At 50.7% G+C, this 27352-nt stretch overlaps 11 protein-coding genes across 11 annotated transcripts; 6 read left to right on the top strand and 5 right to left on the bottom strand.

Moving 5' to 3' along the window:
* Positions 1-519: 519 nt before the first annotated feature.
* LTR84_007490 (uncharacterized protein) lies at positions 520-1696 on the top strand (the record flags this gene model as incomplete). The annotated part of the gene is made up of 3 exons (XM_064851043.1): positions 520-878; positions 929-1011; positions 1065-1696. The coding sequence occupies 3 exons, from the start codon at positions 520-522 to the stop codon at positions 1694-1696; spliced, it is 1074 nt and encodes a 357-aa protein (XP_064702312.1).
* A 155-nt stretch (positions 1697-1851) lies between these two features.
* On the bottom strand, positions 1852-2784 carry LTR84_007489 (uncharacterized protein; the record flags this gene model as incomplete). Its single annotated transcript, XM_064851042.1, has 1 exon — positions 1852-2784. The coding sequence occupies one exon, from the start codon at positions 2782-2784 to the stop codon at positions 1852-1854; it is 933 nt and encodes a 310-aa protein (XP_064702311.1).
* Positions 2785-4685: 1901 nt separating this feature from the next.
* On the top strand, positions 4686-5759 carry LTR84_007488 (uncharacterized protein; the record flags this gene model as incomplete). The annotated part of the gene is made up of 1 exon (XM_064851041.1): positions 4686-5759. One exon carries the CDS (start codon positions 4686-4688, stop codon positions 5757-5759), a length of 1074 nt encoding a protein of 357 aa, XP_064702310.1.
* A 485-nt stretch (positions 5760-6244) lies between these two features.
* On the bottom strand, positions 6245-7492 carry LTR84_007487 (uncharacterized protein; the record flags this gene model as incomplete). The annotated part of the gene is made up of 7 exons (XM_064851040.1): positions 6245-6290; positions 6356-6775; positions 6856-6993; positions 7048-7085; positions 7162-7326; positions 7381-7403; positions 7453-7492. 7 exons carry the CDS (start codon positions 7490-7492, stop codon positions 6245-6247), a joined length of 870 nt encoding a protein of 289 aa, XP_064702309.1.
* Positions 7493-9109: 1617 nt separating this feature from the next.
* Positions 9110-10420, top strand: LTR84_007486 (uncharacterized protein; the record flags this gene model as incomplete). Its single annotated transcript, XM_064851039.1, has 2 exons — positions 9110-9924; positions 9994-10420. 2 exons carry the CDS (start codon positions 9110-9112, stop codon positions 10418-10420), a joined length of 1242 nt encoding a protein of 413 aa, XP_064702308.1.
* Positions 10421-10572: 152 nt separating this feature from the next.
* On the bottom strand, positions 10573-11429 carry LTR84_007485 (uncharacterized protein; the record flags this gene model as incomplete). Its single annotated transcript, XM_064851038.1, has 2 exons — positions 10573-10854; positions 11097-11429. 2 exons carry the CDS (start codon positions 11427-11429, stop codon positions 10573-10575), a joined length of 615 nt encoding a protein of 204 aa, XP_064702307.1.
* Positions 11430-12204: 775 nt separating this feature from the next.
* LTR84_007484 (uncharacterized protein) lies at positions 12205-12888 on the top strand (the record flags this gene model as incomplete). The annotated part of the gene is made up of 1 exon (XM_064851037.1): positions 12205-12888. One exon carries the CDS (start codon positions 12205-12207, stop codon positions 12886-12888), a length of 684 nt encoding a protein of 227 aa, XP_064702306.1.
* A 475-nt stretch (positions 12889-13363) lies between these two features.
* Positions 13364-15874, bottom strand: LTR84_007483 (uncharacterized protein; the record flags this gene model as incomplete). Its single annotated transcript, XM_064851036.1, has 1 exon — positions 13364-15874. One exon carries the CDS (start codon positions 15872-15874, stop codon positions 13364-13366), a length of 2511 nt encoding a protein of 836 aa, XP_064702305.1.
* A 1153-nt stretch (positions 15875-17027) lies between these two features.
* Positions 17028-18322, top strand: LTR84_007482 (uncharacterized protein; the record flags this gene model as incomplete). The annotated part of the gene is made up of 3 exons (XM_064851035.1): positions 17028-17042; positions 17101-17229; positions 17288-18322. The coding sequence occupies 3 exons, from the start codon at positions 17028-17030 to the stop codon at positions 18320-18322; spliced, it is 1179 nt and encodes a 392-aa protein (XP_064702304.1).
* A 924-nt stretch (positions 18323-19246) lies between these two features.
* LTR84_007481 (uncharacterized protein) lies at positions 19247-23958 on the bottom strand (the record flags this gene model as incomplete). Its single annotated transcript, XM_064851034.1, has 2 exons — positions 19247-22022; positions 23822-23958. The coding sequence occupies 2 exons, from the start codon at positions 23956-23958 to the stop codon at positions 19247-19249; spliced, it is 2913 nt and encodes a 970-aa protein (XP_064702303.1).
* A 1087-nt stretch (positions 23959-25045) lies between these two features.
* Positions 25046-27031, top strand: LTR84_007480 (uncharacterized protein; the record flags this gene model as incomplete). Its single annotated transcript, XM_064851033.1, has 1 exon — positions 25046-27031. One exon carries the CDS (start codon positions 25046-25048, stop codon positions 27029-27031), a length of 1986 nt encoding a protein of 661 aa, XP_064702302.1.
* Between the last annotated feature and the right edge of the window lie 321 nt (positions 27032-27352).

Here is a 27352-nt window from a genome sequence, read left to right as displayed (position 1 = left end):
TTGCCCCAGGTCTACGACCTCGAGAATAACAAACCTGTTCCCGGCCCCGCATCCAGCGAGGCGTACAAAGCTGAGTTTCACAGGCTGGGTCTTGGCTGGTAGCATCGGCGCAGTGCAATGGTTGAATCGTGGATAAAATACTCAGTCTCGCGGCCGTACCCGTACAAATGGGTCACTCCTGTGGTAGTGGTGGGAGGTATCTTGCTCACGGGCCTTTTCTCACTGTTGAACTATGTGTCCTCGGGTTTCTATCTAAGGTATGTCAAGGCCATTAAAGGAATTCATTGCTCATTTGTGGATGCAGCCTGCAATCCGTTAGAGATCCAAACACAACGATAGCCGATGCTTCTTGGATGAATCATTGGCCATCGTACTTCACAGGTCAAATGAAGCCGGTTTGCCAGCCAAAGGAGTTCCAGATCAACAATGGCAAGAATATGCAGAGAAACCCTCCAGCAAGAACGAAACTAATTAGTTGCAGTATTTTACACGAATCAAAGTGCACTAATGTATACCGTGATGAGTGTATGGACTTTATCGGACGGCAACACCCCAATACTACAACCAGGTTTAACATATATGAACAACCCACTTGAGGACTGCCAGATCCATAATATACATATTGATTTCGAAGCCGAAGATCGCACAGCAACCCAGTATGGCTGGAACTCTTGGGGCCAGACTTTACGCGCGTTTATGACTTGCTCGATTGAAGCCGAGGCGGGCGTTACATACTTTAATCTTACCACGACTTATGACTTCGTGCCTTCCACCGCCCAATTTCCTACAGGCAACTACGACACGCAAGTGGGAACCTTTAGCTTCTCAACGCGCAATGCCACGTCCAAAGCGAGCCTTTGGTGGGGCGAATCTCTCCTGTAGGTCGTATTGTCAAAGGATTTTGGTTCAGACCTAACATTGATTCCAGTGCGCAATACTGGGCCTATGCTTCCACCCTAATGCAGGACATCCGACAGAATACTGGCAACAACCTTAGGAAAGGCACTATCCGTAAGCTTTTAGTTTTCGGTTGTGTTGGTATCATGCTTACTCTCCCGTTGTAGATTTTACGCAACAAAGCGGGCAAAAAGACATTACAAGACTCGACTTTTGGGATGTGGATTCACGCTTCATCACCAACACCGATATCCAAAACCAGGATTCTACATGGGACCGAAGTGGCGTGGCTACCTACCCTTTAGGAGGAAGCGTATCAGATCTTGCTGCTGGCAAGGATTCCAGCACACTTGACCTAGACGCGATATGGATCCCATCAGATAGCCTGGCCAAATCATTCTATTCCACCATCTTAGTTGACCTGGGCCAGATCACCGCAACACCGAATGTTCTCACTGACGAGAACGCCTTGCAATTCTTCACTCAAAATTTCACGACCATGCAAAAAGGTACCGCGAATGCTCAGCCAGGTCCGGCTCATGACAGCTATCACGCGTTGAAAGCGCAGACCGGACCACTACAGATCTCGCCATCTATCATCTCGTCCAAGTACCTGTGCCAGATACCAAAACGAAAGTCTCCAGGCACGCTATTCGTGTCCATTCTTGTCGCGGATTTAGTACTGATACAGGCTGCGTGGAAGTTGTTCAGCCTATTCACTAGCTCCTGGCTCACTAACAAATACCCTGAAGGTAAGTTACAACTCCTGCTTGTCGACTTTGATAAGAACAAGCTCTAATGTGATTAGCGGACTACTGTATTGGATGTGACCAGGGGCCCGTTGTCCTCGAGACGGCTTTGAAAGGGATGCCGGAGAAGCACAGCTTAATCACACAACAAGATCTTCGATACTGCCCATAAAGAGCGAGGGAATGATCTACGAGACTATGGCTCCTATTTAGTTGCTAGTCTAGCGACCAGCGTGGAAGCGGAACTTCTTCCTACGCTGTTTTGACGAGGATCAACCCATTGATCATATTCGTCTAGTACCATACCATCATGTACTTCCAATAGCATCACATCATCATTCCAGTTTTCAATCGCCGCTTCAATGTTATGCGAGTCCCACGGCCCATAAACCTTGCTTTGCGCCTGCCCGTTGTAATGCGGACTCTGCGAAAGTTTTATTCGTTCTTGTGTCTCGTGTCTGATCATAGATCTCCAACAGCCATAGCCAGTCTTAAGAAGCTCTGTGCTATACACCTCCCATAAGCTCGGCAATAGCTCGACATCATATGCACAATACTGTAGAATATCCGGTCTCAGAGGACATTCATTGAAGACTTCATAGCGGCCACCGCTTTTAGGATCGTAGAGTCGACCGATAGCCTCTTTCGTCTCTCGCCAGGCTCTTTTGGAATCATCAGACACGGAACTATCAGTTTGGATGCATTTAGCTAAGCCAGCCACACGGTTTCTAGAGCCTTTTCGTGTTGCGAGTTCGAGCAGTTGGAGGTCGACAACTCCATTGATGGAGATTTGATAATGGCTATAAAGAGCATCTGAGTCGTTCCGGACGTCGAAAAATACTTTCGGTATGTGTTGGCTCTCAAGCACCGTCTTGAGTGACCACTCTTTGTTAGTGCTTAACGTTGAGAAGGCGCTACCACATAACAAGTTGACGTCAACGATGTAGGTCTTTGAATGAGGGGCAACATGAAGCGATACGAGGGATATTGAGCCAAGGCGGCCGAGTCGAATGCCTTCAAGGTCAAAGTATAGAGAGGGAGGCTCGACAGGAAGTTCAAGGATGGAATCAAGGAGATGAATCAGCGCAGGTTGGGAGTCGACAACTGTCGGAGCAGTATCTTGCTTGGTCGCGGTCATTTTTTGAGTGAATTTATAAAGCCTCTTGCATTGAGAATATCTGTGAAAAGCTTTTTAGCTGTAGATGTCGGCCAATTCACCAGCCTGCTGTGTAACAAGGGCCGTAGCCAGTCGCAGCATGCCACAAATCTCTACCAAGCCCAAACCCCACTTTCTTGTCCGTTGCATGCCAAACTGTACAACACTGGAAAGCACTTCAAACCTCGAAGGCCGCAATTGTTGGAGGGGGTAATACTTTTTCCACCGTTGTGGACATCCGTGGCTGGAAAAGGTCGAACCATGATGACGGCGAACACCACCTAGAAGCTAACTGAGGATCACCATAGCGATGGTCTACCTTTTGGACCGCACAGCGTTTCGTATGACTGCAGTGGGTTGGTCTCGCGGCGGGTACGTACCTACAAATGATTTGGACCATTGCCCTGATTAGCTAGATGCAAAGTTACTCAATGCTAAGCCTGTCGCTGAGCATGAGTGCTGCACATCGTTGAAATGATGAATTCTTGTCGAATACATTCATGACCTAGCTAGGCCAATTGCAGGCGAGGATGTCTGAGGTCATTAGTGAGTTGTCCCAGGGACTACAGATTGTCATGCGACTCGGAATCTCCGCTGCGACGAACAGCAAATTGTCATCTTTACGGAGCTTGCCTGCTGAATATGGATCCACAAACCTTAACATTGACGTAAAGTTGGGTTTCGATATCGCTTCGACCGAGCATCGTAGATGCTGATAGAATCTTCGGTGAAAGGTAAAGTAAGCCGAGGTTGTGTCGCGTACAGAACAAAAAGTCTGATGACGGGTACACTGAAGGGCCACCCTGGTCTTGAGAGAATCAGACAGGATGGATCTGTTCCCAGGGGCTCAGCTGCTGCCTTTCTCGACTCTTGATATTATCTGCTTGACAAGTCTCGAGACCTCTGAGTTACCCATTATCAGGTGAATCTCACGGTGATGACGAGATAAACTCGACAGGTGCTAGACCTGGATAAACGTGACTGATTAGCGATTTGGTATCTTATCCAGCATATGTGTGATGGAAGGATCTGACACAAGGAATTCGCCTACAGCTATACTTCCCTGCTCTAAAGCCCAGTAATTTCCGGAATGCTTGTGCGGCAGAAGCTGGCTTTTGATGAGGACAAGCTCTGATGTGAATAGCGGACAGTATTGGATGTGATAATGGGCTTGTTGCCATTGAGACGGCATTGGGAGGGATATCTAAGAACCAAATTTTATTTACACAACAGGATGGTTCAGATCGAATGGAAGGTATAGGAGCATGGCGCTTTGTCATTTGTACAGCCTTCAGCCTTGAGCAGTATCGCATTACAAGAGCCGCAGGAGAACGATCCAATGTCTCCTTTAACGTAATGACGTGCTCCTCCTGAATCATGTCGTACCAAGGACGATCCCATTTTGTCCAGCCAGTAAACGTAGGACCGGATAAGCGAAGGTTACGACTGCGTGATTGATGATATTTATCAATGGTCAAGCAATAGCCCATTGTTTCGCAGCAGCAACGACATAAAAGACCGCGAGAGATGGACTGATCGGCATAGTCGATTACATCATACTACGCTTACTCCAACATCCGATCCCTCGGTTCTCTGCGATACTATATCACCCACGTGGGCTCACCGGTGAGCACTACTCCCTTCCATAACCAATCCCACCTTCTCATCAATACATGTGATGAGTGTTCCCGTTCTTCGGTCGAAACTAAGTGCTACCTACATGATTATCTCGCGCCCTAGACATCCTGCCAACAACTGCCAACAACTGCGAGCAGAATCGCATAAATACTTGCCATGTACCAAGAATTAAACTCCCAACATCTAAGTGTTGAAAGAGCAGGCAGGAACCAACCGAAAGCAGTTGACTTATTCATTCAGTCAAGATGAAGACTCACTCAAGACAGTTGGCGGGCAGTTTGATGTCAGCATGCATCCTACTAGCTTCTCCACTGCTGGCAACCAACATCACGGTGTACCAGTCTGGTGTGGCATTGATACCAAGTCCCCTTCCCGCGCCAGGTCCAGCGGCCAACTTCGAAGAGATTATCACTCAATTCAACCGCCTAGGAAGAACGACAGTGTGGAACTCGATCAAGAACATCACGTTCGAAGGCGACACGGGTGAGCCCGAAGGAATGGTCAACATCGGCGAGGACAGATACATCCTGGGCCGGGGCGACTGGACCGAGAAGACGGTCTCGTACGGCAAGAACGTCATCATCAACGGCACCGACCGGTCCCCTGGCGCTGGATACGCGCACATTCTTGTCTACGACGGCACGGGCAAACGTATCGCCGATGCGACACTCACAGCTCCAGGCGACATCGAGTACCACATCGGCGGGATCGACTACGACGGCGAGGTCCTCTGGGCCACGCTCGCGCAGTACCGGCCCAACACGACCGCGACCATAGTGTCCATCGACCCCGTCACCCTGCAACACACCGCCCTCATCCACTACGCGGACCACCTCGGCGGCATCGTCCACGACAAGAAAGCCCGGCGACTGATGACCCTAAACTGGGGCGCGCGCAACGCCTCGATCTGGAACCTCAACAACACATCCACATCCACATCGGCCATCGCCCCATTCCCGCAATTCTCCATCCCCGAAAAAGTCGTCCGCAACCCGAGCTTCTACGTCGACTACCAGGACTGCAAGTTCCTCGGCCGCTCGAAGATCTACGCCTATCGCGCCGTGGCCATGTGTTCGGGTGTCGCGACGCTGGCGGTCAATGTAACGATCGGGGGCCTGGCGCTCGTCGATGTCGAGACTCTCGTCCCGCTGTCCGAGGTGCCCCTCATGCTGAAGAGTGCGTTGGGCACGCCCATCACGCAGAATCCGTTTGATGTTGCGCTGGTGGATGGCTCGATCCGGTTTTATTTTCTGCCCGATCAGCATAATTCGACACTGTATGTCTATGAGCCAGAGGTTAATAGCCCGTATCAGTATTAATGCTGCGTGGTTGAGGCGGAATAAGGAGAGCTGCAGGGATCGGATTTGGATCCCGAGGCAGAGTATACGGGTGACGTTTTATATGTCTCTTTCTTCATATGATGCTAAATTAACGTTTTATGATAAAGAGGAAATGGTCGACGTAATAGCCAGAATGATCGACAGCAGCAACACCAGGGTCAGACTGATTTATATATGTGGTGGTCAGATATGCTCATATGGAACGCAATCTCACAAAGGGTAGATAGACTTATGACAGGAATGCTTCTTGGACTTTTCCAAGATCATCGTAGCCTCGTGAAACTCTTACAGTGTCACAGCCCACAGCTGACTTGAATAATCAGTAGTATTCCTTGTGACCTGTCCACACTGCTAGGCACGCAGCTTGGACGGCGATATTTCAGCCTCGATTTTCAGGTCCTCTCACGGGCAGGGCATCTGATTAGCAAGGCTGAAAGCTCGGGGCCAATCTCATTATCCCCCACTCATCCAGTGCCCGGTTCTAGGGGTTTCTGTGCATATACTACATGACTGGATGAGAGCATCCCGTTAGTTATATCACAGGTCTGCTTCGACGAAAGAGAAAGAAGACTCACAAATTATGCTGAACCTGCAGCCTCGGATTTCGCAGGTCATTCTTCAACTTGGCGAGCAGCACCATGACTTCTTCCTGAGTATAACCCCTCAACGACGTTAAGACACGCATGGAGATATTCTCCATGCCATCGAGGAACTGGACGAGGTCGAAGGCACCAATCTCCTTGAGTTTTTTGTACTTCGGCCACGTCCCTGTCGGGATCGCGAAGAGTTGGTGTTTGATCTTGGTGAATCCTGCATCACGGACCCAGCCTTCGAGCTTCGGTCCCGGCTCAGGCTCCATTCCGATGCTTTTCACGCCTTCGATTATCTCCGTGCACCATTGATCGAGAGGTGAGCCCGGTTTGAAGACCCCACTGTTCGTGTACCATCGCATTTCGAAATCTTGGAATTCGACCCAGCCGCCGGGCTTGGTGTGCCTGTGATGTAGCTTGTCAGGTTACGAGTGTGGGATGAGAAGAACAAGAGAGTCTTCAATATCCTGGGTTCAGAGACTTACTGAAATGCTTGCTCCACGAGGCGTGGCCAATTTTTGACTGAGCCTGCCATATATCGACAATGGATATAGTCGAAGGGGTGACTGTACGCCCAATCCTGCTCAATGTCGTCGACTTCGAATGAAACGTTCGGTGGGACACTTCAAGTTTAGTATGCTGTCCATGTAACTTCGGAAATCTTCCTCGACACTCACAATTTTGGCTGGACTGGACTCAGATCATTTCCAATAATCTACACCTTGAGTGATTAGTGTAGACCTCTCTGTCTATTCGTCGGGGTCCATCGACGAGGCTTAGAATGCACAAACCTCAGCTGAAGGGAAAATATCTCCCATTTCGATCGGCCAGATACCAGTGCCCGTTCCTATGTCTAGAATCCGTTGAGGCGCCTTACCAATCGGTGCCAGGTACAATTCTCCGTCGATGACTAGTGTACAGATGTGATGGTAGAGGTCTAGACGATCGAGTTCGGACTTGATATCGTGTCAGCAAGAAGTCAGTCATATTGAAAAATCTGCGGTACTAACCTCATCATTGGGGAGAAAATATGCTTCGGACCATCCGAGGTCAGCTTGTGCGTTGGCTCATGAGCGACAAACTCACATTCTCCATGTGCATGGTACCGACGTCCATTCTCATACTTGTAATTAAGTACGCTAGATTTTAAGGAAGTTGTATAACTTGCACTGTCAATTCACAATAAGCAAAGCTCCGACTTAGGAGGATTTGCCATTTGCATACGCGTCGCTGCCCAATGCCGAGTCCGCATCAGAAGAGTCGTGTGCCTATCTCATGATCAGTAAACTCGTCTTCGCACCACTTGAGATCTCGAATAATCGGAAGTCGCTCATACTGTATCGGCCTCAATATGCCCAATTCCATGCTGCGTGGCTGGTGTTTCATCAACAGGGGCTGACATTTCGAAGAAGTAGCGAAGGCGAAAGGTGCGCAACAAACGTCGAGAATGACAGCGGTTAGTACAAAGAAATCCAATATGCTGTCAGGTAGTATGTATATGTATCACGGAGGTCGTTCTTCCCACCGGTAATTGCCAGTGCCAGTGCCAGCTTCAAGCCATCGCCATTGCATGCAGGCGAGGGCAAGCAAGTTTCTCCAACATCATCCGATGCCAACGAACACGCGCGCGCAGAGGGTGCATATTGCGAGAATTCGAAAGACATATTTTCCGAGTCTCCAATAACGTTTGATAGGCTGGCCGTGGACTTCCCAGCCCAACATCCCATACCACAGGCGCGCTTAACACAATCCTTTGACAAGGTTGTGGTCGAAAGTAAGGACGACCAACGAATCCTTCGCCAACATGACAATGCAGGTCACCTAGCTGCAGGGTGCCTGAGTCAAGGCCGAAGGGAGTGGAAACCCTACTCCATCAGCGTGCGTGAGCTCGACCAGGGGAGGAGCCAATGTCGTTGGAGTGATGGAGAAGAGGAAGAAAGAAATCCACGATTCTTCGAATGCTCATTCGTGACGTGGTCAGAGACTTCAAAGGTCTTTTGCAGCCAAGGCTTCGGCAAACAGATACGGAAGCGTCGCCCCGTTCCCGCGAAAGCATGCCACCCTCCTCAACTGTGACATCTGGAGCAAATCATCAGTAGGCTATCATGGACATGTGCCTGTATCTGTACAAGTGAGCGGAGTGCGGAAATGCATGTCTGTGGAAAGTTGCAGTGAGTATGATGGCTGGCCCAGTTGGCGTTCCTTGCGCGCAATTCCCTTAAATGTTACCTGCTAGCATGTTCTCCGACCTCGTCTCGATCTCATGATGCCGGGTACATTTCTGCACACAGCAGCGGATTTTTTTCCAGCTAGGATGGATATCAGTCTGCATGCGACTTCTCTGGGGTTGTTGCTTTCGGTGGCTGTCGCGGTGATTCTTGTTGGTGTCATTCACAGACTTTTCTTCCACCCCCTTGCACGGTTCCCTGGGCCTAGGCTGGGGGCCGTGACTACTTGGTATGAGGGCTATTATGATGTCGTTCATCAAGGCAGGTATATATGGCAGGTCGAGAAGATGCACGAGAAATACGGTAAGATCTAGACTCTTTCATTTTCGTCGAAATTATTGCCTCAGGTGTCGGACAAGCGAAGTCCAGGCATGAACATCCTGACTCCAAATGGATCATCTGGAAGCCAGATTACTGATGGGAGGATCGAAACATCCTAGGCCCTGTCGTCCGCATCGGTCCAAATGAACTTCATATCCTAGATTCATCATTCTACAACACCTTGTACAACATGTCAAATCGATTCGATAAATACGACTACTTTTACTCCATGCTAGGGAACCCCGAAGCAACGTTTCCCACTATTTCAGCCAATTTGCACAGAATCAGACGACACTCCTTAGCACCATTCTTCAGCGTCAAAGCTGTACAGAATTTCCACAACAAACTCCAAGGTCTGTCCGAACGATTAGCAGAACGCATGATTGAATGTAAAGCAACCGGAAAGCCTGTACCGCTCTTCTTGGCATATCGATGCCTGACCGCTGATGTTATCAGTGAATTCATTTTTGGGCGTCAGTTAGGAATCATCAATCGCGAGGACTTTGGAAGAGCGTTTTACGAATCTTGGAGAAGTCTCTGGGACTTGAGCCCTGTGATCCGACAATTTCCCTGGATGATGAAGGTGCTGCTCGGTTTGCCCAGGTGGGTCACAGCCGCACTGAGTCCGAAGGCTCTTGAAGTCATTGATATGCAAGCCCAGATTGACCAGTGGACTCGGGAGGCAATCAATGATAGCTCGGAGGGGAAAGATGCCGGCAAAAGTGGTAGCATATTGGCTGCGTTAGTGACAACTGATGATCTTCCTTCAGATGAGAAGACATTTAAGCGTCTCAGTATCGAAGCCAATAGTCTTCTGGCCGCCGGATTTGAGACCACCGGTGCAGTGCTGACACACATGACATATTGCGTTCTAACAGATCCTCCACGGCGTGCAAAGCTCGTCAAAGAACTGCGCCAGGCCATACCTGACCCGACCGCGATCCCAACTTGGCAGGCATTGGAGAAGTTGCCCTATCTTACAGCCGTGATCAAGGAAACCTTAAGGTAAGCGAAAGCGATCATTTTCTTGCGTGTTGTTGACCTCGGCCTTTGCTTACATTGCCGCAACAACAGGCATTCTGTAGGCGCATACTCACGCCTCCCACGAGTCATTCCTAAACCAATGATCTACGCCAACCATCTCATTCCAGCAGGAACAGCAGTTGGCATGTCGGCATTATTCATCGAGCGTAGGGAAGGGATCTTCTCCGACGCAGATGACTTCATCCCTGAACGGTGGCTGGATCCGGCGGAAGCCATGAGGCTTGAACCCTACATCTTGACCTTCGGGAAAGGGAGTCGGGACTGCATAGGTCGACAGCTTGCCTTCGCAGAGCTGTACAGCGTAACAGCAACGATCTTCCGGCGGTTTGGAGAGGAGATAGAATTGTTCGAAACCACTCAGGATGATATCGAAGCGTATCATGACTATTTCGGTGGAATGGTGAAATGGGGTAATGGCAGGAAGGGGCTGCAAGTGGCCTTTAGCAAGAAGAGCTAAGCCGAATCGCCTTCCTTCTTGGCTTGCCCCTGAGGAGTGTGAAAATAACAATGCTTGATACAGAACGCTTGAAAGGCCTTCAGGCTGCGCGCGTATCAAGCACGAGTGTTTTGAGCCATTACCCAACCGGATCTCAGCTCTCGCCTACCACTTCAGGTCGCTGATGCTGCTACTATGCCGGTACTGGTGGCGATAGCGACTTCTTTATCTCTCTTAGCCTTGGTCCGCTGCAGAAGCTCTATAATAGGACGCATGTCCAATGCCGGAGGGCGATGAGCCATCATCGCCAGATGGAGAGCATCATTGCCATCCATATCCAAAATACCGATTCTAGCATTTCCTTCAAGCAGTGTTTGAACAACGTTCTGCTGTCCGCAGCGGATAGCTTCGTGTAAAGGCGTGTGACCTTCTTCGTCAATTGCATTGACATTTGCCTAATGGTCGAGGAGTACTTGTAGTGCTGGCACACTGTCTGAGTTTATTTGAAACAATGGTGTGCAACCCCTGTTATCAGATGCCTCAATGTCTGCCTTCCGATCAAGGAGCAGCCGGATGATGGCAACTTCACTGAAAAGTGCTGCTATGTGCAAGGCTGTTCTCCCATCGAAAGTCCTTGCGTCAACGTCCGCTTTAGAGTCAAGTAGCATGTTGACAATGTCATCGTGTCCACTTTTACCGCAATCTGTAGGGTTGCTTCGCGGTATTTGTTGCTGCGGTTAACATCGGCGCCTTTCTCGAGCAAAAAGTGTACTACATCATGGTGTTCCTGAGACGCACATATGAGCGCTGTAAAGCCGTCTTCATCCTCGAAGTCGACCGGCACTCTAAATCCGTATAGGTTGCTGATGAGACACATGAGCCTTGCTTTCGCAGCAGCCATGAAAACTCGAATCCCAAGTTCAGTGCTCGCTAGTATAGCCATATCTATACCCTGCTCCAGTGTCTGTTCGATCATACTCAAGTTCCGTAATTTCAAAGCAGATATCAGGATTTGCTCCTTAGTGGGCATCTTCGCGCCACGACTCCTGAGGATTGAGGCAATATTATGCATTCCGAGTCCGAGAGCCCTTCCCAGAGGGGTAAAGCCTTCTATGTCTTCCAGGTTTGGATCCGCACCAGCACACAAGGACTTTCAGGATCTGACCACTCAAGGCAACCAGCTCCGAAACGCTAGAAGCGGCGCTCACTCCATCCATGCTGAAGGGTCAAAAGTTTCGGTTGTTTAAGAAGAAATAAGAGCAAAGGCGATCGCAGATAATCAACTCATATCAGCTATTCATGATGACCTTCCACGTCGATGTAAGAGCTTGACCATGAGTTCAAAAGGTTGAGATGTGAGGCTGAGCAAGGACTTGCACCTGCGGCAAAGCCCCTCAGGCTAAACAGGAGTCTAACGCGTCAAGAATGGTTCGTTGGTAAGCGCATCGCTGCTTCCAACCATGCCATCTTTAGGTTTCAACACCTCCTCGTGGGATTTAATAAATATATTGATAAGAATAGTGGGATAAAACAAGCTCGAGCTTCAAGTTGAGAAGGCTATCTGCCTTGAGTTCAATTACGGTGGGGCATGTGCGCACAATGCGATAGTTCGCTTCAGCCTCGTGAGTGCTTCTTCACTACAAGGCAGACAGATTTCATGGAGGGAGGCATGGAAAGATGACTCACACTGGCCACTCAGCCCCTTCTTGATCATATAATATAATTTATACTTGTAGAGAACACCCACAGCAACAAAGTCTACCAACCTTGATCTCAACCACCCGACCTAGCATCAATCCATCAACATGACTGAGCCAACACCAACACCCCCCTGCCCACCATTCAACTACACAAAATATGAAGTCGACGACTACGACATCCCCTACGAAACACATCTCACAAGCCAACCCCCTGGCAGCGTGCAATATAAGCACGTCGCAAATGGATCCTACGTCATCCAACCGACCTCAGCCCTCCCACCACCATACGGACCATCACCATCACCACCACTGGTAACAACAACAACCTCAACCACAGATCCCACCACGCCCAAAATCCTACTAATCCAGCGCGCCGCACACGACTCATGGCCGAATCGGTGGGAAATCCCCGGCGGGGCATGTGACCCGGGCGAGGCGAGCATGCTGGACAGCGTGGCGCGCGAACTCTGGGAGGAAGCGGGACTGACGGCGACGCGTGTCGGGCCGCTCGTGGGCGGGACGAAGCATTTATTCACGACGCGCACGGGGAACTTGGTCTGCCGCTTTAGTTTTTTGGTTGATGTGCTGAAGAAGACGCCAGAGGCTGCGTTGGAGGTCACGCTTGATCCAAATGAGCATCAGGCTTTCGTGTGGGCGACGGAGGAGGAGGTCAGAGTCGGGAGGGTTGGGGATGTGGAGTTGGTGTTTACGAATCAGGCGACGAGGGAAGGTGTGATGGAGGCTTTCCGGGTGTGGAACGAGTTGCGTCAAGGAACCCCCACGGTTTGATCTGCCGGGGATTCGATTCATTGAATGGTTCTCAATCCCAAGGCTGTGGTAGACCGTCAGTAACACGTGAACAGGCTAGGGTACAACTCAAAGAAGAGTTAGACCATACGAAAAGATCGTTCTTTGAATTATTATGGTAATTTCATTTTGGGTATCTCGTGCTTGATATCAAGCCATTTATTTGTACGCGTCACGTCCAGGACGATTCTATCCGTTGCCATTTGTACAAGCCATTCGCGGATCCCTATGCCATAAATCATGTCCCATTGGGCATGTAACTCCATATCTCATCCAATTTCGCTGCGTAGCGTTGCGTTTACCATGTACCCATGTCCATACCCGTGGTGTTCGGGTCCGTAAATTGTTGTATCATCTCCATATAAGGAGGTCCGAAATGAGTAATAAACCCAACCCCGGTTTGTGATTAAAAATCGTAATTAAGAAAGTATATCGTAAGAATTGAAATTTTGTGGAATCATCTGCTGCCACCCGAGTGTCGAGCGACGGTCGAATAGTCGTACCGATCACTGGCGTGGTGAACAAGCATTTCTCGGCTTCCCGGTCGTTGGAGTCTATCAATGCCGAGATGCTCCTTACCATCACGACCGATGTAGACACCGAAGGCATATTTGGTGCCTCGGGTTCGGCCCTGAGCTCGACTACGACGCCCAAATCTTGACTTCTCATTCGCTGGGCTGTCGCCTGTGAGACCATCGGAGACCGATGACCCAGCAAGTCTAAGAACCAGATCAGACCTAGTCCGAACATTCTGCACCATACCGTCGTCAAGAAGTGGGCTTGCATAAAGCCAACTCATGAGACCAGCAATAGTGTTGACATTATGTGGCAGATATCGCTTTCTCGTTGGCCAGACCACCAGGAAAGACAGTGCATATATTGTCACAAAGACACATAGAGCAATGTAACCAGGCATACTCGCAACCATTCTGACTCTGTCCTCAGACTCAAAGAATCGTGCAGTGAAGACTCCGCCTGCAAGGGCGGGAATAAACATCGAGAGCAGACCGATGAATGTGATGTATGCGAGTTTGTAATCGCCGTTGACCACGGCACGTACCACAACACCCACAGACGTCTGTGCAGTGTATGACAGCAGGAGCGAATATCGTGCCTCGGCACCAGTTGGCCGCGATAGGTTGGAGAATGGTTGTACTGATCGATAGTAGAAGTCGATAGGCTGCCATGCCAGGAAAAGTATCATCCCAAGAAGTGATGGGATAAAACTGTACAGAAAGTTTGCAGGGGAAAAGCCCGCATTATTGGTCAACGATTGCAATTGAGGATTGAAGCCATCCTCAACAGCACGATTGACGAAACTCACAGTGAGGAAAGCTATTGTGAGGAGGATGGCCGCAATGATCCATGCAAGAACAGCGGAGTCGCGGAGAAACCAAGGAACCCATCTGTATCGAACAAATGGTGAGTGGACATTTCGAGCGAAGGCGGACCCATACGACAATCGTTGTGCTTCGATGTCTGTAGTGTCCTCTGGATGGGGAAGTCCGTCTGTTGGTTTTTCCTTCTTCTGGGACGGAGGAAACGATAGTCTTTTAATGGGGGCATATTCTTCACCCACACCATGGAAGACATCAGATCTCTCAGAAGTGGTCCAAAACCCAAGACGCAATACTTTGGGTGGCATTGATGCGTCTGGTTGTGGAGAAACCTCGGCTTGCTCAAAATCTGATACGACATTTGAGCGTCGAAAGAGGCACAACAAATCAGCTATGGAACAAGGATCCCACAACAGCGAGGAATTGCTGCTTCGGAATCGAATGACACAGTACGATACACCTGCACCGAGCAGGATGTACAACGCAACCAGGGTCCAGCCGACACCTCGAACAACTGTCCATCGAAATCGACTCGGGCCATCATTGGTGATCCATTGTGTCTGGAATAGACAGCTCAACAGTGGGACGGTGGAGCCCATTAGCCAGAACACAACAAACACGATCCCAAGTAATCTCTCGCCAACTCGAAAGAAGGTCAAGTCGGGAAGCACAAAGTTTGAGGGTAGGATTCGCATTCCGTGCAGTACAGCATTGTTGCGATGACCAGGGGCCATGCAAAAATAAGGTAGAGCTCGGTAGACAGCGGCCTCAATGACGAACAGCCACATGACGAGGAGAAGACCGAGAATCTGGGGCAGGTATTTGAAAATAAAGTATCGTGGGGAGGCATTTCCATCATAGTCGTACAGTCCATGGTTTCCATGAACAAAGATGAGGTTGAATATCAATGCGGCAATCATTAATAGGCATAGGAACAAGTAGAGGGCGAGGAATGGAAGGCGGAGGGGTAATGGTATAAAACCAAGTTGTGATCGCAAGTCTTTTGAGAGATCCACAGGTATCATGACTTCCTGCGCCACTGGTTTTCTCTGGATTGGTGTTTGGGTGGAAGGTTTTGGAGCTGGTTGTTGTGGCGGTGGTGTTGGTGGTGGAGGCGATGGTGAAGGGCCCAACGTCTCTGCAGAGTCTTGATGTCTTTCCGGCGGAGATGGAATGGCCGAATAGTTGAGGGGAGTAGCAGTACTGTGCCTGCCATGACCTGTAACATCCTCGTCTCTTGTCAATTGCTCAATGGCAAATCTGATGTAAGGTGTGTCGTCAACACCGGGGGTCGGAGGGCTCAGCTCATCGAAATTGGTGAGCATTCGAACTGTTTTTCCTCCGGTATTGCTCTGTCTGATCTGCAGAGGGGCCGGGTGGGTTGCGCCCGGTCTCGTAGGTAAAGTCATCTCTGATTCAAGGGCAGTCTGTTGTACAACGGGAGTTGAGATTCGGGAAGGAGGGGTTTCATAGCTTGCTTTGCTATCGTCGGAGACTTGACTGACAGCGTCGGAAGCATAGTCAGAGAAGTATTCGTTGGAGGCAGAGTCGGACTTGAATGATTCTGAACGAAGGTATTGAGGAGTTTCCCGCTTGACAGATTGAATCTGAGCATCTGCTACCACGTTCATTACTCTTGAAAGTACAACGACCAAACAAAGGCAAAGGCTAAAAGATGCACGTTGACGAAAGTGGGAAGAGACATGGAGGGATGGCCAAAGCAGAGTTCGGAGAATAGTATAGTAGATATGGAAAAGGTGGTGTGGGTGGTGAGGCTGGGATGAGGTGGTGGTTGGGAATTCAAAAGAGCCAATGATGGTTCCCAGCCACTCGCTTACAGCTAGGATCAACCAGAGTGAAACACATCATGAGAGCATGGGTTGAAATGGAGGCTTTTGGTGAGTTGTACAAGTTGATCTTGCATGGCCATATGGTCAGCACAACTTACCTGTGATGTTTTTAAGTGAGGCCGTGCGTGAAGGGTCAATGTGTTTACGGGGAAGAAAGTTGGTGCTTTGGCCGGGGGCTGGTCCCTGCAATGCCAAGCCGGCTGAAGACTCAGCCTTGTCATACAAACCAGTACTAGCTCAGCCTTGTCATTATCATTGCTTGGCGGGTTTTAGGATCGAGATAGAAGCCAGCGATGTCTCATGAGCTGAGGTATTAGATGTGCAGTATGCGTTCTCTGACGACCCATGCGATACAAATGGAGGCCTCTTAGGTGAAAGAACTTCATCTTTTGTCTCAACAGCCACATGATATTAGACATCCGACCTTCACTGCAACATGCAGGTCCTGTCGTCACTGCCAACCCAAGATGCAAGCAATGGAAGTTGAGATGCACTTGCAACTTCACTGAATCACCGATCATGCAGTCACCATAAAATAGCTTCCGAATATCAGCATCTTCACTCCTCTCTCCGTTGACTCATTCGCGTCACCTTCTCCTTTCACACCACATCCCTATGGACTCTATCTTCCGTCATCCCACTTCCAGCAATTCTTTTTCGTTATTCTTTCTTTCTTTATTACCTTTCCTTGAAGCCTCTTCAATCCTCTCTTCTATCAAATTTAGTCTCTTGCAAAGAAATCATGATCTTTCCAGGCCCTTTTCTGGTGTTCTTGGGACTATCCACTGTCGTCTTTTCCGCGCCAACTGAGATCGGTTCACAAATCAAGAGTGGACTCAGCCAGCCATGCACCAATGACATCTGTCGCGACAAAAATTGCCCAGTTGGTGATGCTTGGTTCTCACAAAGCGCACTTGCCTGCATCTGTCCCTCTATGGCAGAGAAAGCGGTACGCGTAAATGAGACTAGTAACACACTTGGAAGACGACTAACGCGATGTCAATCAGATCGAGATAGATCATCCTTGTACATCTAACAGCACGAACATCTGCTCCCAGAAAGCATGTCCCTACCGACCATCATACTTCAATCATACCACATTCTCGTGTGCCTGCAAGGAGTCTCCCGATGTTCTGGTACGTGGAATAAATTAATTTCCTGACTTGCGCATCACTGACACATAGCCTGTGATAGATCACCCATCCCTGCATCAATACAGTCTGTGGCGAGAACCAGGAAGTCATCTTTTCGATTCTCGACGATGCATGCCTTTGCAGTACGGTGGGCGACTGGCTGGACAACCTGTCACCAGTTGATTCGGAAGCCACCAAGCAGGATCATCAGCCATGGTTGCCACAACACCATCGACGGGATCAAGCTCTAGAGTCATCTCAAGTCAACCTGGACGAACCTGATCCACCCTACCTCCCTCCACCCAAACCAGATATCACCCCAGATTTGATCGAAGAATCTTTGAGATTGCAACCACAAAACACCGCAACCGTCAGCTCGGTCATCCCTTATTTCAAGGACGGTATCATCAAGGTGTTCATTGGACTCAACGGACCAGTTCCGCAGACAATCGTGGTCAATGCGAGTGTCAACTTAGTCTGTGGTACAATTGGCCTCATTGATCCACAACCAAACGTCGCTTTGGTCCCTCTGGTCGTCTACGAAGGGCAAGGTGCGAATGAAACGGTGGTTGCGGACTGTCAGATCATTGCGGTCAATCTCTACAGCCCTGAAGTCATCACATTTTGGGTACAAAAAAACGCAGATGGTACCCTGTACTCCGTTGTGAGCAGCAACAAAGTCCTCGACATTGACAAGATGAACCCCAGTTTGAGTACTTCTTTGGTACTCGTGACCTTGCCTCATGTTCAAAAGCGCAGTGTGTCTGTCATGACCAATCTAGTGGCACCTGAGAAGCGCCAGATATTCGCTACAGACTGTGGCCTGGCATGTCCTTTCTACCACATGCATATGATTCAAGGCAACGACGGATATTGCGGTTGCATGTTCAATAGTGCTGATGAAGAAGTTGAGCTCTATGCCCGAGAGTTGATTGAGCCCAATGTCCACACTGCTGTTATGTCTGCCGAGGCTTGTGCAGCCATGAAGTGCTTTACTGCGGGAAACAAACCGGCAGCTTACAATCAATTCACGGGAAAATGTTGGTGTTATACTCAACCATTGATTGAGACCAACCCAAGTGCTTGGAGTGGATGAACTATTGTGACAAATAGTTGAGTGAAAATGGACCAACGCCGAAGGCCGAAGACATGGTGTATGATTGATGAAGCACGAAATTGATGGACCACAGAACAACCAAGAAGAAATCGACCAGAGGAGGACTGGTTGGATTACAGGTCTTCAACATAATCGCCATTGTGAATGAGTTTCGCTACTCCCGGTTTGTGAGTCGATGAATACTGGTATTGTTGGTTATCATGGAGATCGAGTTTACCGACTCTCCCTCTCTTCACAATGCCTACATAATGTCCAGAATTGACGAGTCCTTTCAAGGGGACCGATGAACCGCGATAGGCGGTATGTTCGTTGCCTACACATGGGAAGATACCATCAAGTATGAAAACTGAGAAAATGAAAGATGATGACGAAGAAATGTGACAGATAATGACCCAACCACATCGGAGTAGGTATCTTAGGTGCATCACCAACACTAATCGCGATTTAAATGTCCCTTCCCGACCCCAACTGCGACTACACATACTCCTATGTACGCCATCGCTTTGCCGACGAAATGACCACTCACTCCCAACCAAGCACATGCCATGCCACGCCACGCCACGCCGACTTATCCAATTACCAATTCGCCACAAATCCCGCCATTAAAATAAGTAGGTACTGATACTTTTTTCTCCTCCTTCGGTCCTCAATCTTCAACTTGTTGCAGTGGTAACTTTACAGTACAGGGGTGAATGAAGGGTAGGTGAGGTACTGGGTAACGTAAGGGCAAGTTTGAGTTTGGCGACCGCGACAGTGACCGCCCATTATTTGTACATTCTGCGTGATCGTCGTCCTCCTCCCCTTTCATCCAGCATCCATCATCTTATCCCCGTGTCTCTTCTTTTCTTTCCTTTTTGTTCCATATCATTTCCTTGGTTCTTCCGAACCGGCGTGCTGCTCTCACTACCGCCGACCAGTCCCAGTGCCCGCAACGGTCGACGGCGGCATGCCATCACCGGGTAGGCCGCCCCCACTGATATAGCTGGTGCGGCTGGGCGAGGTGCGGGCCGTCTGCTCCTCGATGATATCGCTCAGGCGCGTCGGGTGCCGGTGCGACGTCTGCATCTGGATGTTCTCCCAGCCTGGCGGGGCGTTGTATGCGTCGCTCCCGCTTTGCTGCGACGGCGAGCTGTACTCGTCTGACGATGTGTTGACCGGGCGGCCCTGTGGGATGGAGGGGAGGCCGCCGCTTCCTGTGGCGGGGGGAAGGCGGGAGGAGGATTGGGTTTGCGACATTGAGGTCGCGGGGAGAGTGATGGGTGGTTGTTGGGGTTGTCGGTATTGGGCGGCGTACATCCTTTCGCGCTCGATGTCGGCGGCGTGGTCGTCGTCGTCATCCTCTTCCTCTTCCTCTTCGGTCATTTCGCCTTCTTCGCCGGAGAGGGCTGAGGATCCCGGTGGGCCACGGATGGGTTGGTGATATGGGATGCGTCGGCCTTGGTCGTCTCGCGTGTAGGATCCATCTGGGTTGATGTGGTATTCTTCCTCGGAAAAGGCAGATGCCGTTGATGGGATGTACGAGCGGTCAGTGCCTCCTGTGCCTGAGCGGATTGGGGCGGGAAGCGGTGGGTGAGATGTTGCTGCGACGGCGCGGGCGGCGGCAATGGCGGCTGCTGAGGTGGGCGGTTGTAAGGGGGATTCTTGGTGTCTCGATGGGCTCGAGTAGAATTGGGTGTCTGGTTCGTGACGGAGTTGTTGGGGGTTCTGGGGTTCTCGACGCCGCGAACCCTCGGTGTAGGGATCTGTCACGGTGGGAGAAGTGCCGGTCTCGCCCTGGTAGGTGAATTGGCGGCTTTCTTCACCCGGAGAATCAAGGGATGTGGTGGTCGTTTGGCTGCGAGACGGAGGTCGGTGAGGCAGCGGCAGCTGTTGCGGGTAACCTGCACCGGAACCAGAGAGCGTTCCGGGTCCAGCACCAGCGGTGGGGCCATCTCGAGTTTGCGGTCGTTTGGCGGTGCTGACCTGTCGACTGGGCAGACCTTGCATTGGGACGACTTGGACTCCACCAATCAAGGTGGGCTCACCACTTCGCAGAGCAATGGTTCGTTCGCGTTCTTCTTGTTCTCGTCGGCCCAGTTCTTCCCATGCTCGACGTGCCTCTTCTTTGCTAATTTGTAGCTCTCGGCGCATCTCCTTGACGAGTTCTTCCGCACGGGTCCTATCAGCACGGGCCGCCTCGATGGATGTGGAACTGTGAGTCCGTGCTTCGCGCTCGGCAGTGAGTTGACGTTCTAGTTCCTCCTGTCGGAGTTGCGCTTGTTCTTGCTCGTGCCGCGTCTCGAAGAACCACCGTTGGAACTTACGCTCAGACGACGCTCGAAGACGCTGCAATTCAACCACGGCATGGAACAGATTTGCGCCCGCGGCAGATAGATCGTCAATTTGTCGGGCCATCTGGCGATCGATGGGCTTCGAAGCCAGTTCGTCCTCATTGTTCTCCAATTTACGAAGGAAAGAAGAAACAATCCCTTCCCAGTGCGAGGAAAGGTCTTCCCACCGGTCAAAAGCATTGGGAAATCGATTTCGACTTTGCCCCGCTGATGCTTGTGGAGCCGAAGGCGCAGGTTGACTCGTCGCCTGAGTGGGTAGTGCTGTTGCTGCTGGGGGGGCTCTCATCTGGGGTGGATTTTGAGTTTGGCTAGGTTGGTCTGGCCTTCCAACGGAGGGTTGCCCGGTGGTAGGTGCAGGTACGTTGAGTTGCTCATAGGCTTCGGTGCGGTTTCGCTGGGTGTTTGCAGAGATGACACGAGTAGGGCCGGTTGATTCTCTGGGTCTGGTAGGAGGATTAGTTGAATCTGGAGGCTGATTTTCTGGCCTCCTGGATGAAGATCCCGGTGGTACTGAAGGCCCAGCTATGTTGTAGGATTGGGTAGAAGGATTTGGGGGGTTTCGAGGTGGTCTTCTTGTGGAATCATCCCCAACGCCAACAACTCTTTCCTGCAGTCTCCTTCTTTCGTCCTCCTCTTGTGTTTGTCGTTGTCTAGCAGCCTCTTCTGCGCGGCGTGCTTCCCTCGCCCTCCGGTCTCGCATGACATCTGTAGGGGTCCGGTAGCGAGGTGGTCCGGTTGGGATAGGACCGGATTCACCCGCCGCTGTAGTTCGAACAGCACCTCCATTCTGTGGACGAGCAGATCTAGCAGCAGGGCCGGGCGGATTGCCCCTCAGCAAATCTGACATCCGAGCCTGTTCTTCGAGCAGATCGGCGGTCAGTGGCTTGGGGGTGGTACCACCACCTGCACGGATAGCTTCCAAGGCAAAGACGATGGCGTCGTGGGTATTCCTGGTAATACGAGTAGTTCTCTTTGGCCAGAAGGTTTGGGAACGGACAAGTCGTTGGAAGTCTTGTGGAGTAGTAGAGCCCGACTCATCAAAGCGAAGGGGAGGAGTGTCAGACTGGGCACGAGGGCTCTTTCGGCGAAAGGAAGCCCTGAGCGCAGGCGTGGAAGTCCGACTTCTTACAGTGACCACGGGCCTAGTGTCTCTCTCTTGTAACCGGGGGGTTCGTCGTAGGGATCGAACACCACTGGAAAGGGAGGATTGTGGCCGTGTCTGTGAGGTGGGAGTGAGGGTCTGTTGTTGGCGTTGTGGTAATGGCTCGTCGTCGGGATCGTAATACTCGTAAAGGTCGTCAAAACGAGGATGTGGCTTGGAAGACACTTCGTCTGCAGGAGGCGATGGTCTGGGAGGCAGATGGGACAATTTGCAAGGAGCGCTCGAGGCGCCAGAGTAGTGTGTAGTAGTTGTGAGGTATTGGTGTGTAGGCCAACAAGTTCAAGATGGGTGAAAGAGCAAGGCAGGTAACAAGCTCTGGAAAGCAGTGGTCAACAGGCTAAGCAGGATCGCAGCAGGGAGAAGAATGAGCAGGCATGGAAGAGCGACATTGACAGTAGGGTGAGTGTGTGTGAGTGAGTCTGGGAGAGTTTGTCGTAGTTGGTAGTGTTGGTTGCTCGTGGGAGGCTGGTCGTGAGGCTAACTTGAACTTGAGATAAAATCGAAGAGGCTGGGCCTTTTTTCGCTTGAGGAGATGGACACACGTTTCTTCGCGTCCACCCGGACTGGCGCGTGTTCCGCTTTTGAGATTAGAAGATGAAGATGGTAATTGTTTGTTTGGCTTTTCTGTTTGGGAAATTCTGATTAAGATGTATTGTATATAGTGAATATGCGTAGACTGGTGGTGCCGATGTTGAGCGAGGTGCAGAAAAAGGTCGGTGCCGTCGCATGGAGGAACATCCGAGCTTTTTGTTCCTTTTTCTTTTCTTCCTCTGACAGGACCCGTTGGTCAGTGTGTAGTACGGGTATTTAGTATATGTTCGTATAATTAAAAGCTCCTCATTTGATGAAAAATGGCCGTTAATTAGTGATGGTGAGGGCTCAACACATCTAGTGCCTGTGGCCTTGTACAGCCAGAGCGCGGATAGAGACGGGGCTCCCTTCCCTACGGAACACGGAAATGATGGCCAAAGCAGTCTTTAGACCATGTGCCATGATCTGTGATATTCCGACTCAATCCATCGTCTGGAAACTGGAAGATGTTGAGGAGGCTGGGAACATCGCACATTCGATGACTTGAAATGAAAGTGGAGGAGAACTCGGGCTGGTGAGTTGGCACACTCAACGCCTCCTCCTTGGAAAATGGCCAGAACTAAGCAAAGACCCCTGCATTCTCGCTATCGATACCCGTCGATCGTTTTAGACTCTTCTCTTCAAACCCCAAGCGAAAGCAACATCAATTCAGAGCAGAGTAGAATGGAAATCAGGTAAAGAGACTCGGTCCTTCAACTCTGAGGTCTTTTTTTCCACCATCTCTCCCCACCATCCATCACCATCTAGGAATGGTCTCAGGAACATGCAAGCAACATGTTCTGCTTGTCTGGGAATCATCATCTTGGTGAGCAGATTGGCTAAAGGGCACCCATGACTCCACGAATTACGTCTCATGCCTCATGCCGAGGAAGATGGTCCATGATGGTGCTTGATGATCCTGGTTGATCCTGGTCCTCGGCCCTGGCCCGCCCTCCCGTCAAAACGGGCTTCCCGCTCAGCCCAAACGCGTCGTCACGACTCTCTCTAACACTTGGTCCTTACGAGATCCTCTGGAAACGAAGCCTGCTTCTCGTCTTGCCACTGAGGCTGAGTGCTCAATCGCCCATCAAACTGACCTCGTTTGTCTCGATCCCAGCCTGGCAGGGGTTTCTTTCCCCTGACTCCCTGAAGGAGATCGCTTGCTCTGCCACTAGCTGCTCCCGGGGAGCGCCGAACCCACTACCGACGACGGAGTACGGGAGGCTGTCATCTCGGATTGACCACCATCACCAGATATGTCGCTCTCATCAACTAACTAGATCTATCAGCTCCGAGCCCAGAGGTACGGAACCACTCCCCATCGCTCACTTAGGGACTAGCTGCTTCGTTTGGACTGCGCCGACGAGTGTCCCTATGTGGGACTCACTCACCAGTCACCCACTTCAACTGGCTTACCTATTGACTTTCGGGTTCCCCTGTCTGCCAGCTGTCAACTTGCCATCTTCCACCTTCATCTTTATTTTCTTAACGAACTCCTGCAACCATGTGCAGGCCTCAATGGCCATTGTCTCGGGAAGAGAGACGCGTGACATGATTGCGCTATCAAACCATCTTTTCAGCCTTGGTACCGAGTATTGAAGCCCTAGAGTGATTGCTATTTCGATTGCGACTGCTCAACGACAACAAGAACTCGAAGCATTACATTTCCCGCCAGTCAGCAACTCAAGTCGAGGCACCTCTATTTGTTTGTCCTTCGCATTGACTTTGCACACCCTCCTTTTTGTGTTGCTGTGCACTTCATTGGAATTCACTCGTATAATCATCATTTCTCGGATCCAACAACTTGGGTCGGTATGCAAGCCTGGGCCATCCATCCTAGACCTCCGCGGTAAGTTGAACTTGCGTCCCCGTCCGCCAAACCTCCCATCCCGAGTCTGCAGACAAGTCCCCTCCATATCATTCTCGATATGACGGCGGCGAAGTAAGGGATTGACTGTGTTTGCCCCTTTCAGGTTTCGGGTCGGACTTCCCATCCTTTCAATGCTGTGCCTCAGAATGCTTGCTGTGTGTTTGGCATCGTGTTTGAGAGGTCGGCCCAGTTGGCAGTCATCACCTCTATGACTACGTGAAAAAAAGTCTCGTCCTCAACCCCGTATCGTGAACACCGAAACTCATGAATATTCAACCAATTACGTTTACGCCATCTGCGCCGTCAGTGCAGGTCCTGTGTACTCCCCACCACCATCATCTTGATCGCCTCTTGTCCCCCGTCTTTCTGCCTGCAGTCTGTCACCAGATACCCACCATATCCTGGCCCTCAGCTAATCTTCCCCGTGGCATCATGTTTGCTGATTCGACCAGCGAAAAGCCGCATCGAATATATTGCTGCAACTCCATCTATGGATCTCGGCTTTGATGGGCACATATATGAGATATCCATCGCCTGGCCGATACAAGGCAGATTCAATTTCCACATCTTCCTTCTCTGAGCAATCGACCATAATAAATTCACCTGATTTTCCCCTATCGAAGATGTTTGCGAGGCGTTGATAACCTCAGAAAGGGTATCCCATATTCGATTCGCGTTCATTGTTATTGTCTTGTTTACCTTTTCATCCCTATGGTCGTCTAGATTCAGAGCACATACCCACCCCAAACCCAACCAAATATTCCAGAAACATGTCGCCTACATCAGCAGTACTAGACTTTGAACGGGTTCAAGTTCCAGACTACTTCTCCTTCGCTAAACCAAACTTAGCCCAGAATCGTTGCTCCAAGGATTATTATACCTTGACCAACTCGGCTTCTTTCGAATCCCTTCTTTTCCACCCAGTACCTTCTCCTTCTTTGTGCCTGGAAGAAATGTTAGAGCTGTGGCCCAGCAGTCCTCAGCCTCTTAGTTCGACTCAACAGCGGCAAAGCGGCAAACGTGTCTATTCTCGTCATACAAAAGAACAAGACTCGATTTCTACGTTGGTCGACTTCGGCAATTGGATCTCTCAACACCCTCACAGCCGTGTGCCCAGTCTACTTCCACCCACCCCTGCGGCACTCCGTCAAGATCTCTCCAATCTCAAGTCTGACAGTGTGGAATGTTCCTTATCATCAGCCGCACAGGGCTTGTCCCATCACGTCAATCAGCAAGAGAATACTATAGTCCATCCGACCACGTACGGCGATTCGCTAGTAGGACTCTGTACTGACTTGCAACATTCATCAATTACCTCTGACACAACTCGCCGACAAACTGCGAGAACTATTACACCTGTTCCATCATTAACATATTCCCAATATTCAACGACATCCTCCCTAGCTGTCGAAGGGCCTTTCCCAGAAGCCCGTAGCAGTACCTATTCCAACTTCCCGGAGATCTCTCCAGCAACCCGTGACGCAAACATGAATCACCCGGCCCCCGACCACTTCCAGCATGAAACCAAACACATTCGTCCCGACCAGAGGTTGTCTTTCTATCAGAACGAGAGCAGTATGCAGCGACCCGACAATGCCAAGCGAAGCACCACCCAGGCGCCAGCGACTGTTCCACTAAACCATACGGTGCCGGTCCCCAACTTCGACGTAACTCGACTACAACCAAAAGTCCCCCAACTACATATCCCCAGTGGGAAGAACGAAGTGTCCTACATCGACTGGGACGACGACGATGAAGAGTGCGGACAGCGCAGTGAATCACGACTAGCACGCATGAAGAAAAGCCTCACAGATCTCCGTGCTGCCGAACGGTTCATCGCCGATGCCGCGAGCCGAAGGAATACGAGCCACAAACCCGTCAAATCAAGCAACCCTGAGGAGAGTACAGCAGTGATATCAGCCCAAATTCCTCGGCCAGTCTACTCGAGAGTCCAGACCGACAACTCACTGCTCTCTCTATACCACAGACAGAAGCAGCAGCGAGACCGCCAGAGATACAGTCGCTCCGTCTCTGCCACAGACAACATCGCCCCCAGGTCAAGCAACAAACCTGAGCAGCAGAAGCCCGCAGCAAGTCATTCCATCAGCCTGAGTCTCCCGTCCAAGCTCGGCAGCATCCGCGCTCTGCAACCGACGAGACCACGAAAGCCATTCAATCCCAAATCCAAATCCATCTCTGCCGCCCACACGGAACAACAGCTGCGACAAGAACAACTCACGCACGCCGTCTCCGCGCCCGCGTCGTCTCAACACCACACTCCAACAGCACCACTCCCACCCCCACCCCTTTCCTCCTCAACACCCGACACCCAGCCCGACACCACACGCCATAAACGCCACCAACGAAGCCGCACCATAAGCTCCGGACTCGAAGGCTTCCCACAACTGCCAACCACGACGATAAGCGGCTCCGCCGACGAGTCATGCGAGGGTCCCCATTGTCCAGCTGCACCGATCATGTCGACCTCAACAACAACACTCGCAAACACCTCCGCCCTGCCGACCAAGAGAAAGCGGTTCAGCACGTTCACGTCGCTCTCGACGCCGCGGGTCAACGAGATGGTTGTCCCGACCGAGAACGGGAAGGACAAGGACAAGGAGAAGCCCATAGCTCACAAGCGCCCGAGACTCGGGAATGGCGTCGTCACGAAATGGGTCAGGCGCGTCTTCGGTGGCAGGAATGGAAAGGGGAAGGGCAAGGGGAAGTTATCCGGGACGGTGAGCCATCGTACTTGAGACTGACCTTCGCTTTCGCTTTCGGAATCTGGTTCTGCTTCGGCGGGCCAAGGAGCCCTCGGCCTCGATCGGTGGATTATTGAATGATTGAATTTGCGACAATACTTTTCGGTGGGGTTTTTCGACGCCCTTGGAATGAATGAAAACGGTTTAATGGACGTGGCATTGATTTGATTGTACGTTTGCTATGCATGGCATGTGATACGATGATGCGGTGGGGCTGAGCTGTGAAATGTATGGAACGAACGACATGTACGAACCTCTTACTGAGATATTTTATTTTTTCGGAAAACTGTGTGCGATGAAACCGCGCCTGAATGA

This window comes from Exophiala bonariae (assembly GCF_035927105.1).
Source record: "Exophiala bonariae strain CCFEE 5792 chromosome Unknown scaffold_29, whole genome shotgun sequence".
Classification (NCBI taxonomy): Eukaryota; Fungi; Ascomycota; class Eurotiomycetes; order Chaetothyriales; family Herpotrichiellaceae; genus Exophiala; species Exophiala bonariae.
This window is presented reverse-complemented; position numbering and strand designations above follow the sequence as displayed.